Below are 13,895 nucleotides of genomic sequence, written 5' to 3'. Positions count from 1 at the left end.
TCCGCCCCCCGGGAGAGACTTAAAGGGCCGGTTTGCTCAGCAGCTGTGGGATGCCCCCTCGCTGACGATCTCTGGCCCGCGCCGTCCCGCCTAGACGCGCCCGGTGCGACCCCACGCCACCATGTAAACGGCGCCCGCAGGCGGACGCTAGCTTCTCCCCCTGGGACCCCTCCGCCCTACCCCGGGCCCGGGGCCCTCGATGAGGTGAGCGGGCAGTGGGCCCTGGGAAAGGGACATGGAGGCCTCCAGGGCTTCCACTTTGGAGGGGAGTGTCCACAAAGCCGGCGCTCGGACTGTTAGGAAGTCATGGAGCCTCAGTGGCCTTGACCTACCACAATGCTGATAGGCACTCGGGAGGCAGGGGCCTGGCACGAGGGAGGGGGGCTGGCGCGGCGCATTGGTGTTCCCCTTCGCAATCTGGGGTTGGGACCCTGCAGGAGGTTGGGGCTGCGGCCTGCTCGCCCTCCGTCAGCAATTATAGGCCACCCAAGGCCTTCGGTGACGTGCGTTATCCCTGGGGCGCCAAGGATGGAGAGAGGGAAGGGTTGGTCCCATCTCCAGGCCCTAAACAATGGGGGTGTGCTGCACGGGTATCCCGCTTGAGTTATATAACTGCCTGTGGTTGCCATGGACACGGGAGGGATGGCCCACGGAGCAGGATGGAGACCTGGTGGCCCCCAGGCAGAGCTCTGCCTTCTCCATCCTCATTTCCACCATTAGGGGTTGTGTGTCAGACCCTCAGAATCCATGTTTTAGCTTCTGCTTGTCCATCTGTGAAACAAACCTAGTGCCCCATGGTCTTGAAGAGATATGGACAAAGCCTCTGGAGATCAGTCCCAAACTCTGTTCCCTGGGCCCTCACCATTCAGGAGGCAGGTTTAGAGACTTGGGATTGGAGCATTTTTAGATGCCTTCAGAGGCTCTCAGAACATACTAGTTTAATGACAGTGAGTTCATCAAAGAGTGCATGTGTGAATGAATCAATGAATGGATGGATGAATGAATGAATGAACTTAGGAAACCCTAACTGCTATAAACTTGAGCTGGGGTAGCTCCTCAGGGCTGGGCCACATTTGCCACAATGTTCCCCCCTCTAGGAAGGCCCTCCTGATTACACCACCTTCCCTACAGAGGCCTCTTGGTGTCAGCCATAGCCAGCTCCTCTCTAGGATAGACTAGGGTGGCCGACCACCACTCAGGCACTGACCAGACAGGTTATCTTGGTGCTTGGCTGGCTCTGGTCTTCCATAAACTGGAGCCTAGAAGGTGCCTCCCAAGGTGACTCGCTTGATCCAGGTGTGGGAAGTGGGCAGTGTGGGAGGTGGAGGGCTCCCAGCTTCCAGGCCCCCTGAGTTAGCTGTCTCCCCCACTCACAGGACACATTATGCTGACTGGGGTGACCGACGGGATCTTCTGCTGTCTGCTGGGTGCACCACCCAACGCAGTGGGGCCACTGGAGAGCGTTGAGTCCAGCGATGGTTATACCTTCGTGGAGGTCAAGCCTGGCCGCGTGTTGCGGGTGAAGCACGCTGGACCTGCTCTGGCCCCCTCCCCACCTCCACCATTGCCTGAAGTAGCCCAGGGGGACCGGTCCGGCTTGGTCCGCTGCCAGCGCCGAATCACTGTGTACCGAAACGGTCGTTTACTGGTAGAGAACCTGGGCCGGGCACCGCGAGCTGACCTCCTGCATGGGCAGAATGGCTCCGGGGAGCCGCCAGCCTCTCTAGAGGTGGAGCTGGCAGACCCGGCAGGCAGCGATGGCCGATCAGGCCCGGTCAGCACTGGGAATGGCAATGGTGGGCGACGGAGGCGAGCCCGGCGCCCCAAGCGGACCATCCACATTGACTGTGAGAAGCACATCACCAGCTGCAAGGGCACCCAGGCAGATGTGGTGCTCTTTTTCATCCACGGTGTCGGTGGCTCCCTGGCCATCTGGAAGGAGCAGCTGGACTTCTTTGTGCGCCTGGGCTATGAGGTGGTGGCACCGGATCTGGCCGGTCATGGGGCCAGCTCAGCGCCCCAGGTGGCTGCAGCCTATACCTTCTATGCGCTGGCAGAGGACATGCGCGCCATTTTCAAGCGCTATGCCAAGAAGCGAAATGTGCTCATTGGGCATTCCTACGGGTGAGCCAATGCTGGAGTGAGGTGGGGAAGAGGGGTGGAGGACAGAGACTGGACACCCCATCACAAAACTGATTTTCCCAGTTGAAAAATCCCATTAACATCTGCAACAAGACAGGGATTCTGCTATTGTTTAATATTGTTTAAAAGCAGCATTTCTCACTATTGACATTTTTGGTCCAGTAATTCTTTTCTTTGAGGGGCTTTCATGTGCTTAGCAGCATCCCTGACCTCTACCCACTAGATGCCACTAGCACAATGGTCTAGTGATAATTGTGACAATAAAAAATGTCTTCAGATCCTGCCAAAGTTCCTCTACTGGGCAGAATTATCGCTGGCTGAGAACCACTGTCTTCAACTAAGTTCAAAAATTGCTTGCCCTGGAGATCTCAAGGAAGGCCTAATTGGAATCCCATGAATTCTATTTATAAGGCACAGTTTGCTTTAATTCACTCTCCCTTAAAGGGGTAATAGATACTACCATCTATGATTTAGATGAGAGTCTTCTCTATGGAAGGCTCTGGACCTGGGTGCCACCTGATCACCATCATTTGGTACCCCTCCCTCCTTTACCTAGGAGGGAAGGCAGAATCCAATCAGCCAGCCAGATTGAGAATCATTGTTGTAATGGTTGTAGCCCATGCAATTAGACAAGAAAGTGTTACATAAACTTCTGAAAGAAAGGAAGCAAGGCTAGGAGGTAACCTCTTATTTTGTTATGTGATAACAACCCCCAAAGTGGATGCTTATGCATGCTAAATGATATCTCCAAATAAATGAGCACTCAGCTGTGCTAGTTCCTGTGATCCCATAACTATGTTCTGAGGTCAACACAGTTACTCTCCCACAGGTGTGGAGATGGAGACTCAGAGAGGTTAAGCAATCTACCCAAGGATACTCAGTGAGTCACTGCAGTCAGGTCCACCCAGCTCCTGCCTGTCCCATCATTCCTCTTTACAGCAGAGATTGGCAAACTTTTTCTTAAAGGGCCAGATAGTAAATATTTAGGTTTCCAAGTCATACATCAATCTTTGTTGAAATTTCACAACTCTAGTGTCATAGTAGGAAAGTAGCCATTATTGTAAAAAGAAGGGTGTCTATGTTCCAATAAAACTTTATTTATAAAATATCTTACAAATTTACAAAATTGTGAACTTAGTTTACAAAAATAAGCAGCCAGCTTTAGTGAAAATGAGGAGCTCCTCAGGCTGCACCCTTCCACTCTGCATAAGGCAGGCAGATTTGGCACATTGGAGGTCAGTGAGAGAATATTCTTAAAGGGAAGGGATACACAGGAAACAGTGACCTCTGGGAAGCCAAAGGGTTTGTTTAATCTGATTGCTTTCCCAACAATTGGCAATAACTTATTCTTATCCCTTTGGAGGTCATAGTGATTGAGGATCTGATGAAAGTTCTAGATTCAGATCCTAAAAAAAATAAAAATAAAAAATCCATCCTCAACACAAACACTCAATGTCACAATTTCAGAACATTAAAAATGCTCCACTCATCCCTCACCGCCACCCGATAGCCACGGACCCTAGGGGAAGAATCTCGGCCTTCAAGGACCTGTCTCTGGGGTAAGGGGTGTGCATTAACCCCTTCTGTCTGTATTCTGCTGACCATCACCCTTTAACCCCACCCACCTACCGGGCAGTGTCTCCTTCTGCACGTTCCTGGCGCATGAGTACCCAGACCTGGTGCACAAGGTGATCATGATCAACGGCGGGGGCCCCACAGCACTGGAGCCCAGCTTCTGCTCCATCTTCAACATGCCCACATGTGTCCTGCACTGCCTGTCGCCCTGCCTGGCTTGGAGCTTCCTCAAGTGAGTGATCCCAGCTCTGGCTGACCCTGGCACCTCCCTAAGTTGTATGGGAGAGGAGGCTATGTGGTTGGGGCTGGCATGGGGGGGCACCCTGGTGGGCCAAATGGCACAAGGGCTCTAGCAGTGCTTCCCTACCACCAGGGCTGGCTTCGCCCGCCAAGGGGCCAAAGAGAAGCAGCTACTGAAGGAGGGCAGTGCATTCAATGTGTCATCCTTTGTGCTGCGGGCCATGATGAGTGGCCAGTACTGGCCCGAGGGTGACGAGATCTACCACGCTGAGCTCACTGTGCCTGTCCTGCTCGTCCATGGCATGCATGACAAGTTTGTGCCGGTGGAGGAAGACCAGCGCATGGCTGAGGTAGGGGCTCAGCATCCTGGCCATTGGCTTCCCAAATCTCCCTTGTGCAGCCTAGGGGAACTTGGCCATGTTCTTCAGCACCAGGGACATGGGTGTTTAGATAGAAGAATCCAGAAAGTAAGGCTGCCCTGGCCAGCTGTTAGGATTTTCCATTGTTAGCCGTCCTTGGTCCAGGGACCCTCGGGGCCCCAAGTCTCATTGCCTAAGACCCTCCCACCCCCCATTCCCCGGTGCTGGTAGATTTTGTTGCCCAAGGTGGGAGGGGTGGGGGGGCTAGTGCCACAGAACCTGCACATCTCAACTTATAGTTCAATAAAAGGCGCTCTTCACAGCTAGGATTTGTATAAGTGACCAATGAATGGGGCAGGCTACAGAATCTGGGAGAGAGCCAACTGGGGGGTCTTTAGATCAGCGATTGCCAAAAAGGAGTCGGGATCATTAGCACTCGGAATAGCTCTGGACCAGCTGTTCTTAACCAGAGATGATTCTGCACCCCTGCCAAGGGAAACTTGGAAATGTCTGCAGACTTTTTTTTTTTTTTTAATATGCTTTATTGATTATGCTGGTACAGTTGCCCCAATTTCTTTTCCCTTTGTTACCCTCCACCCAGTGACCCCCCCTTATCCTTCAGTTGTTCCCCCCTCCTTAGTCCATGCCCATTGGTTGTGCATATAGTTCTTCTCCACATCTTCCTGTCTACTCCACTCCCTCCTACTATGCTTCTTAATTCCTGTGCCATCTTTCTCCCTTTTCCCCCTTCCGCCTCCCTGCTGACCTCCCCCCATAATGTTCCTCATACCTATAATTCTTTTCCCACTCTCGTTGCCTACTTAGTTTGCCTTTGTTTCGATTCCCTAGCTTCTGTTGTTAGTTGTTGTGATACAGTTTTCATTTTAATGTTCATAGTTTTGATCCCTTTTCTGCTAAACAAGTCCCTTTAACATTTCATATAACAGTGGTTTGGATCTGATGAACTCCTTCAGTTTTACTTTGTCCAGGAAGCACTTTCTCTGCCCTTCTATTCTGAATGACAGCTTCGCTGGGTAGAGTAATCGTGGCTGCAGGTTTTTTCTTTTCATTACTTTGAATATTTCTTGCCAGTCCCTTCTTGCCTGCAGAGTTTCTTTTGAGAAATCAGCTGATAGTCTAATTGGGACCCCTTTGTATATAATTCTCTTCTTCTCTCTTGCTGCTTTTAAGAGTCTCTCTTTATCCTTAATTTTTGATATTTTGATTATAATGTGTCTTGGTGTGGTTCTCCCTGGGTCCAGTATTTTTCGAAATCTCTGTGCTTCCTGGACCTGTAGGTCTATTCCCTTCCCCAATTTAGGGAAGTTCTGCTTCATTATTTTTTCACCTAATTTTTGAATTTCTAGTTGTTCTTCTTCACCTTCTGGCAACCCTATGATTCAAATGTTGGCCCGCTTATAGGTGTCCCATAAGTTTCTGAGTCTCTCCTCATTTTCCTCACTTTTCATTTCCTCTTTCTGCACTGGTTGACTGTTTGTTCCTTCCCTATGTTCCGATTTGTTGATTTGATCTCTGGTTTTTGTTCCCTCACCACTAGTTTTGTATGTGTTTTTGTTCATTTCAGCAACACTAACCTTCATTCCTTCCCCGTCTTGTTTAAGATCTGCTGTTAGGTTTGTAAGCATTTTTATAACCAAAGCTCTGAACTGTGCCTCATAAAGATTTCCTATCTGCTGCTTCGTTAGATTAGATATTTGCTGTCTGGTCAGCTGTGTCACCAGGATCTCTTTCATGATCTCCTGACATCCTGACAGTTTTGTGTCTGCCTTTGCTTCCTGTGCAGGACTGTCACACCTCCTATGCTATAGGGTGTGGAGCCCTGTACACTTCGTTACAACCGCTGTGGTGTTTTCTGTGGGGGTGGGGGTCCAAGATGGATTCCTGCCATTCACTTTCCGCTGAGAGACCGGGAGCCTCCTCCTCCGTCCCCACACCCTCCGGGCCTCACAGTCCAAGGCAATAGGGGTCTGCCTTCTCTGGCGTTGGAATCGCAAGCTGACGGGTCTGATCTGCAGCTGGAGGTGCTCCCCAGGTGCTTCTCGCCTCCCCTTAAATACGGGTGTCTGTTTACCGCTGTCCCGCCACCGTCACTGTTGCTGCTGCCGCCAGCACAGCTTGACCTCTCTGCCCTGGCTTCACCCCTCCTACCCGTCCAGACAAGCACCACTTCTGTATAACTTTATTTGTTGGACTTCCATTTATTTTCTCGAACTTCTGGTTATTTCTGGTTTTGCGCTAGTTGTATTCCTTCTTAGTTGTGGAGGGAGATGGAGCGTGTCAGTCTAGGCCTCCATCTTGGCCGGAAGTCTCCTGCAGACTTTTTTGGTTGTTGAGAATGGGGGTAAAGGGAAACGGGCTACTGGCATCTGGTGGGAGAGGCCAGGGATGTGCTCAACACCTTGCAATGAGCATGACAGCCCCACAGGAAAGGATTGGCCCCAAATGTCAGTAGTGCTGGGGTTGAGAAATCTTGCTCTGGACATATTGCAGAAATAGAAATAGATGTGGAATGCGTGAATACCGAATTGGGCTCCAGCAGGGTAACAGGCCATCCTCCAGCTCCCCCTTCGGTGGAAGTGGAGCTATGAAGGGTAGGCCACAGAAGGAACTTCCTGATGCTACATGGCATAGGGGCCTGGCAGGGAGTTGCAGAGCAGCCTGCTGCACATGTCCTGAGTCTGTGTCCCCTGCAGATCTTGCTCCTGGCCTTCCTGAAGCTCATAGACGAAGGCAGCCACATGGTGATGCTGGAGTGTCCTGAGACAGTCAACACGTTGCTACACGAATTTCTGCTTTGGGAGCCCGAGCCCCCGCCCAATGCCCTGCCCGCGCCCTTGCCCATACCTCTGGAGGAGAAGAAGTAGCCACTGGGCCAGCGGGGCACCACAGATGAGCAGGGGTCTGGGAGCCAGTGCTTGGTCAGCAGCCAGGACCACCTGGATGGGCGGACACTCTGGTGGGCAGGATCAGGCCTGGGAGATGCCCTAGGCTGGCTGGGCTGGGCGTGACATTTGGGGGAGCCAAGTGGACATGCTCCCACTCTGCTTGCGTCCTTCAGGGGCCAGCCGGCTGTAGCAGAGACCCCTGCCAAGGATGATCTTGTACAGAAGCCCTCTCCCCACCAAAGCCATGGCCATGGCCAAGGTGGTACCCACCCCATTCTGTCTTATATGTCAGTCTGCTTGGTCCAGGGACCCTTGGGACCCCGCCCCTTGCCCGAGACTCCCACCCCCACCCCCCATTCCCTGGCGCTGGTAGCTTTTGTTGCCCAAGGGGGGAGGGATGGGGGGGGGGCTGGTGCCACAGAACCTGCACATCTCAACTTGTAACTCAATAAAAAGTGACAATCCAAGCCTCCAGACCTGTGCTGGGTGACCACAGGGCAGGTGTTCCCCTGAGCCTCAGTTTCCCCATCTGCAGATTGAGCTAATTCTGGTGCCTCCCTCTTGGGGCCTTCCAGGTTTCCTTTCCAAATTTCCCCTCCTGCCTCTGAACACAGGGGTGCTTGGGCAGTATTTTAAGAGAAGAGGGAAGATATTTGGGTCCATGGAAGGAAGAGATTCAACTGAGGTCCATACAGAGGCTGAGGTGAGAATCACTGGCTATCGAATGGGATTAGAGCAGCCATAATTGAGTGCCAACTGTATACAATATCCCATATTGAGTGCCTGGCATCCCTTCACCCCAAGTCACACAGCAAGTCAGTGCCTCTTGTTATCCCATTTTATCTTTTGGCTTGGTTTAGTGTGGTTTTGTCATGAAGATTTTTATTTATTTTTGTTAAACATTTTATTTATTTACTTTTAGAGAGAGGGGAGGGGATGGAGAAAGAGAAGGAAGCATCAATGTTTTGAGAGACATGGATCAGTCACCTCTTGCCCGCCACCAACTGGGGATGCTGCCCACAACCCAGGCATGTGCCCTGACTGGGAATCTAACCAGCAAGCTTAGGGTTCACAGGCCAGCACTCAGTCCACTGAGCCACACCAGCCAGAGCATGATTCTTATTTTGAAGTCACCAAATCTATCTTTTCCTGTCTGCTGGATTCCCTGCCCCACAGCCATGCTCTTGCTCCACTATATTTTATCCTAATGTATCTCTATCTAGGTACACTGGTGGTTTGTGCGGATGGTGGGGAGACACCTGTCCCCTCAGTTGCTGCTTCTTGAGTCATTTCCCCACTGGTTTATGAGCCACCTTTCATTTAATCCAGGGGTTCTCACCAGGGGCAAGACTGTCCCTTGGAAAATCCTGGAGACAGTTTTGTCACACCTGGGAGGGGGAGGGCAATAGTGGCACCTAGTGGGTGGGTCCATGGATGCCCCCTGATACCCTGCAATGCACAGGACAGTCCCCACCCCCAAAATAATTCAGCCGCAAGTGTGAGTAGAGCCAAGGTTAGGAAACTGTTAGACAAATCCCATCTCTTTGGGGACTTTGGGGATATGTGGATTTTTTCCTAGTACACAGTTTTAATTGCTGTTGCTTTCTCAGGAAACTTGATGTTTGGGAAGCTGCTCAGCTCACAGAAAGGTTTCTTCGGTTAGGTTAAAATGGGAGAGCCCAGGCCCCCTCCAGAAGCAGGGTCTCTAATTACAAAACCAGCCATTCCCTGCAGGGTTCCAGGCCCCTGACCTGCCCCCTGCAGGACTTGGTTAGCTGAGTCACAATGAGGGGCAGGTTGGTGAACCCAGTGAGGCAGCAGATCTCCCCAAGTCCCTAAACCCACTGGACATTTTGAAGAAACAACTTCTGGAAAACTTAACTGATCCCACCAATAACCCACCAGCACCTCAGCCTGGCATTTTACTGAAAGTCTGTGTATGTGAATAGTCTGAAATTACAAAATATCACCAGAAGTTTGGGTTATTGATCCCATTTTATGGCAGAAGAAATAGGTTCAGGGAAGCAATGCTAGGAAGCCATGTTGCACAGTGATCCCAAGAGCTGGGGTCTTACACCTGCAACCTACAAGCTCCCTAGCCTTGGCCTCCTGTCACCACACACAGTCAACACCTCAAGAGCTCAGGGCACTTCCCTTCCCCAGGAGACTTTCCACCTGGGCCACCTCTGGCTCAGTGCTGGGCTCTGAGCCTCATCCTCCAACTCTCACAATGATCCCAGAGGTAAAACCTTACTGTCCCTATTGTACAACTGAAGAAACTGAGGCTCAAATTACTGATCAGAGGTACCACACCTGGCAAGCAGATCCCAGCTCTTAAACTGGGTAGATTCTCTTCATGTGGCAGAGGAAGGCCCTAGCCCACAGTGTGGGTCCCCTATGTCTAGGAGATAAAAGGACTTTGTCAACACAGAGGACCAAACTGCCAAAGCAAAAGCAAGTCCCAAAGTACCAAAGGTTCCAAAGAACCTTCTGGTCCACTTGTTTTCCTCCAATGATAGGGAGTTCGCTACCTCCCCAGCAGTTCCATCTGTAACAAAGGCCTCCCTCAGCCTACTACCCACCCCCCAGCCTTCTAGAACTGCAGATGGAGTGCTGCCTTCAGCACAAGGCAGCTGGTACATTCAAGCATCCTGACCTCTACCCAGGCTAGATGGGCAATTCCCCAGCGCTCGGCCACGGGACTGGATGTCTTGGGGTCGCAACTCTCGTTCACCCTCAGCCAGGAAGACAAGGAGGGCATGGTGTAGCAGATGCACCCCCAAGCGGCGGCGCCGGGTGGGTGACCAGCTCGCCACCACTCCATAGCAGCGCCCTTGTTTCTGGTTGGTCAGTGTCTGGATCCCTAGAGAGATTGGGGTGAGATCACAGGGACAGCCTCAGCAAACTCCTGGTAGAAGTATGTGACAGTGAACCTACTGTGTATTCCCCTCAAGCAGGTATAAACCCATGGAGCAAAATATGTGCATGTGAAGGTACATAGTCAGTGCTCAATAATTACTCATTGAACAAACAAATAGCCCTGTTGAGGGAAGGTGTGAGGGAATTGGTACATCAAGTGCCCTTCCTGGGAACCCCAACCCCTGAGCCAGGCACCCACCTAGAGCAGCCACAAGACATGCCTCTCGAGTGTAAGCCTCTACAGCGACCACATGCTGGAAGCAATGCAGAGATACAACACCACGACCACTGGCCCAAATGTCCAAGATCTGGCGCACCTTGGGGCAGGCCTGGGGGACCAGGGCAAGGTCAGGGGCCTGCCCCCCAATTCCTTCCTTCCTCTACCTGCCCCTGCCCTGCCCCTGGTTCTTATCCTCACACCTGTTTTCCTGGCTGCCCCTGATAGCCAAGGGCCTCACAGAGGTGGGCATTTGGCCGGGCCCGTGTCCCCTTGCCCACATAGAAGATGGCATGGACAAAAGTCCGAAGGCGTTCAGCTGGGATTAGTGAGAAGGCTCGAGCTGGCAGGTCCTGAGTCTCCCTGGATAAAAAGCATTGGCTCAGAGAGGAAAAAGTGGCAGGAGTATCCCTAGAGAAAATCTCTAAGGTCAGAGAGCATACTGAACCCACATTTTATAGGGCAGAGAATGGTAGCTGTTGCCCAGACACTCAGCAGATTGAATTATGTTCAACTGCCTTTTATAGATAAAGCTTATAACCAGAGAGGGCCAGTTCCCTTCCTAAAGATACACAGCATATAAGAACCAATCCCAAAATTTTCCAGCTCCCATTTCTGAGTACCTGGGGTCCAGCAGCAGGTATGTGAAACTGGACTTCACTACCCCCTCCCGCCACCTTCTGCTGGGATCCGGCTGCTCAAATTGCTGGGCAAGTGCATCCTCATCTCCCTGGGCATTTGGGATTTGACCTGTCTTCAGGGCCTCGATCAGCTCTGGACTGTGCCCTGAAAAGTCTGGGCCTGGGAGGGGAATTAGAGACAGAGGCAGGGGTGATTCCCAGAGATGAAAGGACAGAGAACCAGGAGTCTCTGGGAACTCCTGGAGGCTCCTTGAACTCTGGATGCCCAGAAGGGACTAACCAAGAGCAGCCTGGGCTTCTTGTAGTCTTCGGAGATAGTGTGGCCGAGTGAAGGGAGTGATGGGACCTGGGCTCTCACCAAGTGCCTGGAGCCTTTGCAGCAGCTCCAGGTCAGACACAGCAGGGACCGGCAGGCACCAGCAGGAGGCGACGGTGTCCCTACCACCTGTGGAGCTCGCCTCATCGTCTGTCAGCCAGAGGGCGGCCATCTCACTGTCAAGAAACAACTGGTTATCTGTTAGGAAGTGGAAGTCAAGGGATCTGGGCAGCAGTTTCCAAGGGGGGCTGTGGTCTGGGATCCCATCTGGGAGGGACGTGTGGGAGGGGGAGGTGTCTGGTGAAGTCAGAGTCAGGGCCTGTAGACGGGCTTTTAATTCGGTTTCCTTGCTGGTCATGATGGCTCCACGTGTCAGCGGTGAGGTGCCTGGAGACTTTAGCACCCTCTGGGATGGCCAGACACCAGGCAGAAGTCGCTGCCTGGTCTGGGGCAATGATCCTGCCCAGAGGGATGTATGGGGGTCTGGATCATTGGCTCCAGAGGCCTCAACTGCGGTGAAAAAGGAGGCATCTGAGCTGCAGTCCCAGCACCCTGGGGGGGACTCCATGCTGCCATTCCTGTCAGCAACCTCAGGATAGGCAAGGAGGTTGGGGGGGTCCAGGGCCAGTCTCCAGGTTCATGCTCCTACTGTCACTTCTGCCCAGTGCTGTGGAGTCTAGCATCACATTGGGAGGTCCAGAGGGGCTGATGTCCAGCCTTTTCTCCTTTAGGCCTGTGCCTGGAGCAGAAGATGAGAGTTGGGGTCAGAGAACAGTGGAGGGGGAAGCCAGAGACAGAGGTGGGAGTTGGATCAGACAGAAACACGCGGCTGGAGTCAAAGGGAGTAGAAAGAGTGAAAGAAGACAGACAGAGCTGACTGGGGGCATTGGACGTGAGACAGTCAGAACCAGCGAGAGACAGTGAAAATCAGTGACAGAGACATGATAAGCTGGTGCATAGGCCAAGCCCCTGTGTCCACACAGGCCCTACTCACCGCTGGGCTCAGGCTCCCGCTCCTGGGTCTCTGCCCGGGTCCAGGTAGGGGTCCTGGTCAGCGTCTGGATCTCCCTCAGGACACGCACACAGTCCTGGTGCCCCTGCTCTTCTGCCAGGTCTAGTGGTCTGAGTCCATCCTGCGGAGGCGCGATCAACAGGGGGCCCCTGAAGCCCTCTTCCCTCCCTCCCTTTCTCTCTCCTCGTCCACCTTTCGCCTGCCTTTCCGCTCTTCCTGCAGAGCCCCTCACCTGGTCGCGCAGCCCGGGGTCCGCTCCCTGGCTCAGCAGCAGCTCCAGGCTGCGGCGACAGCCCCAGGCGGCGGCCACATGCAGCGGTGTCACCGCCTCGGCCGATCTGGGGAAGGAGGGGAAGAAGGAACTCAATTTCCATCCCGAGCCCTGGAGCCTTGGCCTTCGTACCTCCACCCTCGGAATCTAGATCCCTGCGCCCTCGGCCTGGATCTCTCTGCTTTGACCCTAGGGAATGTACCCCCAGATCCAAACATTTGCTCCCCACTTTGGCCCCAGGTCAACCCCACCCCCCACCCTCGGTCTGGGACCCTAGCCCCGCCTTTAGATCCTCAGAATCCCTTCCCTAGTTCCCCAAGCTCCCCTGTGCGGCATCGGGTCTCACCCTTGGAAAGTGAGACGCCCTCTCCGGGACTCCTAGGCCTTGCCCTTGGACTTGGAGACCCCACCCCTGAGCGCAAGGCCCCGTCCCGGGACAAGACCCCCCTCACCGAGCGTTGGGGTCCCCGCCTCGACGCAGCAGGGCCTCCAGGCATCGCAGAGCGCGAGCGTGCCGGGTTCCTGCTGCCAGGTGGATGGCTGCCGCGCCGTCCCAGAGCACCAGGTTGGGGTCGGCACCACGGCGCAGCAGATCCTCCACAGCCCTGCGGATCAAGAGGTCAGAGTGGACCGCGATCCTCGTCCCTCGCCCCGGCCTGCCCCCCCCCCCCCGACCCTGTTCTTACCGTGGCTCCTCTTCTCTCAGTGCCGCCCGCAGCCGCAGCGCCAGGTCCGCCGCAGTGCCCATGCCCGCCGGGTTCCCAAGCCCTGCAGTCCGGCCTGCGAGTTCAAACTTCCCGCGGCGCCCCTGTGCGCACGCGCCATCCCGCCCCTCGACTCAGGTCTCAGCACCCGCGTACCGCGCAGTGTACCCAGCCAGGCTGTCTCGCGCCACACCAGCGTGGCATACGTTGGCGTTCGAGAGGTGCAGTGGCCACCCAGGCCCGCGACCTCGAGTGGTGCTCAGGCAGTGTCTGGGCTGGTGGAAGCCGCCAGGAGTGCCGTTATCTGGTGTCAGAACAGGGAAACTCGTTCCTACCCTGCTGGAGGGGGTGGAGCTACGACCCCGTGACCCAAGTCACCTAAGAGGTCTCAGCGCGAAAATTCAATTAAGAGCTCCCGCCTCCAGCTCGGCGTCGCCCGTTTTCAGTCTCCCAGAGCCAGGAATCTATAACTTTGGGGCTCTGGTCCCCTGAGGCCTTAGTTTTCCCATCTGCAAATGGGAGAATCCTTTCCAGGCTGCTGTGCTGTTGAATGAGCATTTCATCACAGGGGCCTAGCACACTGGTGCCCAATA

General features: G+C 53.7%; 2 protein-coding genes across 2 annotated transcripts; one reads left to right on the top strand and one right to left on the bottom strand.

Annotated features, from left to right (window-relative positions):
* Positions 1-2: 2 nt before the first annotated feature.
* Positions 3-7,689, top strand: ABHD8 (abhydrolase domain containing 8). Its single transcript, XM_090289908.1, has 5 exons — positions 3-204; positions 1,377-2,124; positions 3,779-3,949; positions 4,091-4,307; positions 7,031-7,689. Exons 2-5 carry the CDS (start codon positions 1,385-1,387, stop codon positions 7,199-7,201), a joined length of 1,299 nt encoding a protein of 432 aa, XP_090146034.1. The 5' UTR covers positions 3-204; positions 1,377-1,384; the 3' UTR covers positions 7,202-7,689.
* A 384-nt stretch (positions 7,690-8,073) lies between these two features.
* On the bottom strand, positions 8,074-13,638 carry ANKLE1 (ankyrin repeat and LEM domain containing 1). Its single transcript, XM_090289906.1, is given in 10 exon segments — positions 8,074-10,085; positions 10,341-10,470; positions 10,562-10,721; positions 10,982-11,159; positions 11,280-11,931; positions 11,933-12,054; positions 12,310-12,448; positions 12,560-12,665; positions 13,051-13,203; positions 13,285-13,638. Coding segments are annotated over 10 exon segments (1,923 nt in total). The 5' UTR covers positions 13,347-13,638; the 3' UTR covers positions 8,074-9,864.
* Between the last annotated feature and the right edge of the window lie 257 nt (positions 13,639-13,895).

This window comes from Furipterus horrens, unplaced genomic scaffold, assembly GCF_987537825.1.
Source record: "Furipterus horrens unplaced genomic scaffold, mFurHor1.1.pri manual_scaffold_10, whole genome shotgun sequence".
Taxonomy (NCBI): Eukaryota; Metazoa; Chordata; class Mammalia; order Chiroptera; family Furipteridae; genus Furipterus; species Furipterus horrens.
Note: the sequence above shows the minus strand (reverse complement) of the source record. Positions and strands in the feature narration are given on the sequence as shown.

Coding starts and splice junctions, on each gene's coding strand:
- ABHD8 (XM_090289908.1), top strand. CDS start 1,385: ATGCTGACTGGGGTGACCGACGGGATCTTCTGCTGTCTGCTGGGTGCA. Junction 2,125..3,778: donor CTCATTGGGCATTCCTACGG/GTGAGCCAATGC, acceptor CCTACCGGGCAG/TGTCTCCTTCTGCACGTTCC. Junction 3,950..4,090: donor CTGGCTTGGAGCTTCCTCAA/GTGAGTGATCCC, acceptor CCCTACCACCAG/GGCTGGCTTCGCCCGCCAAG.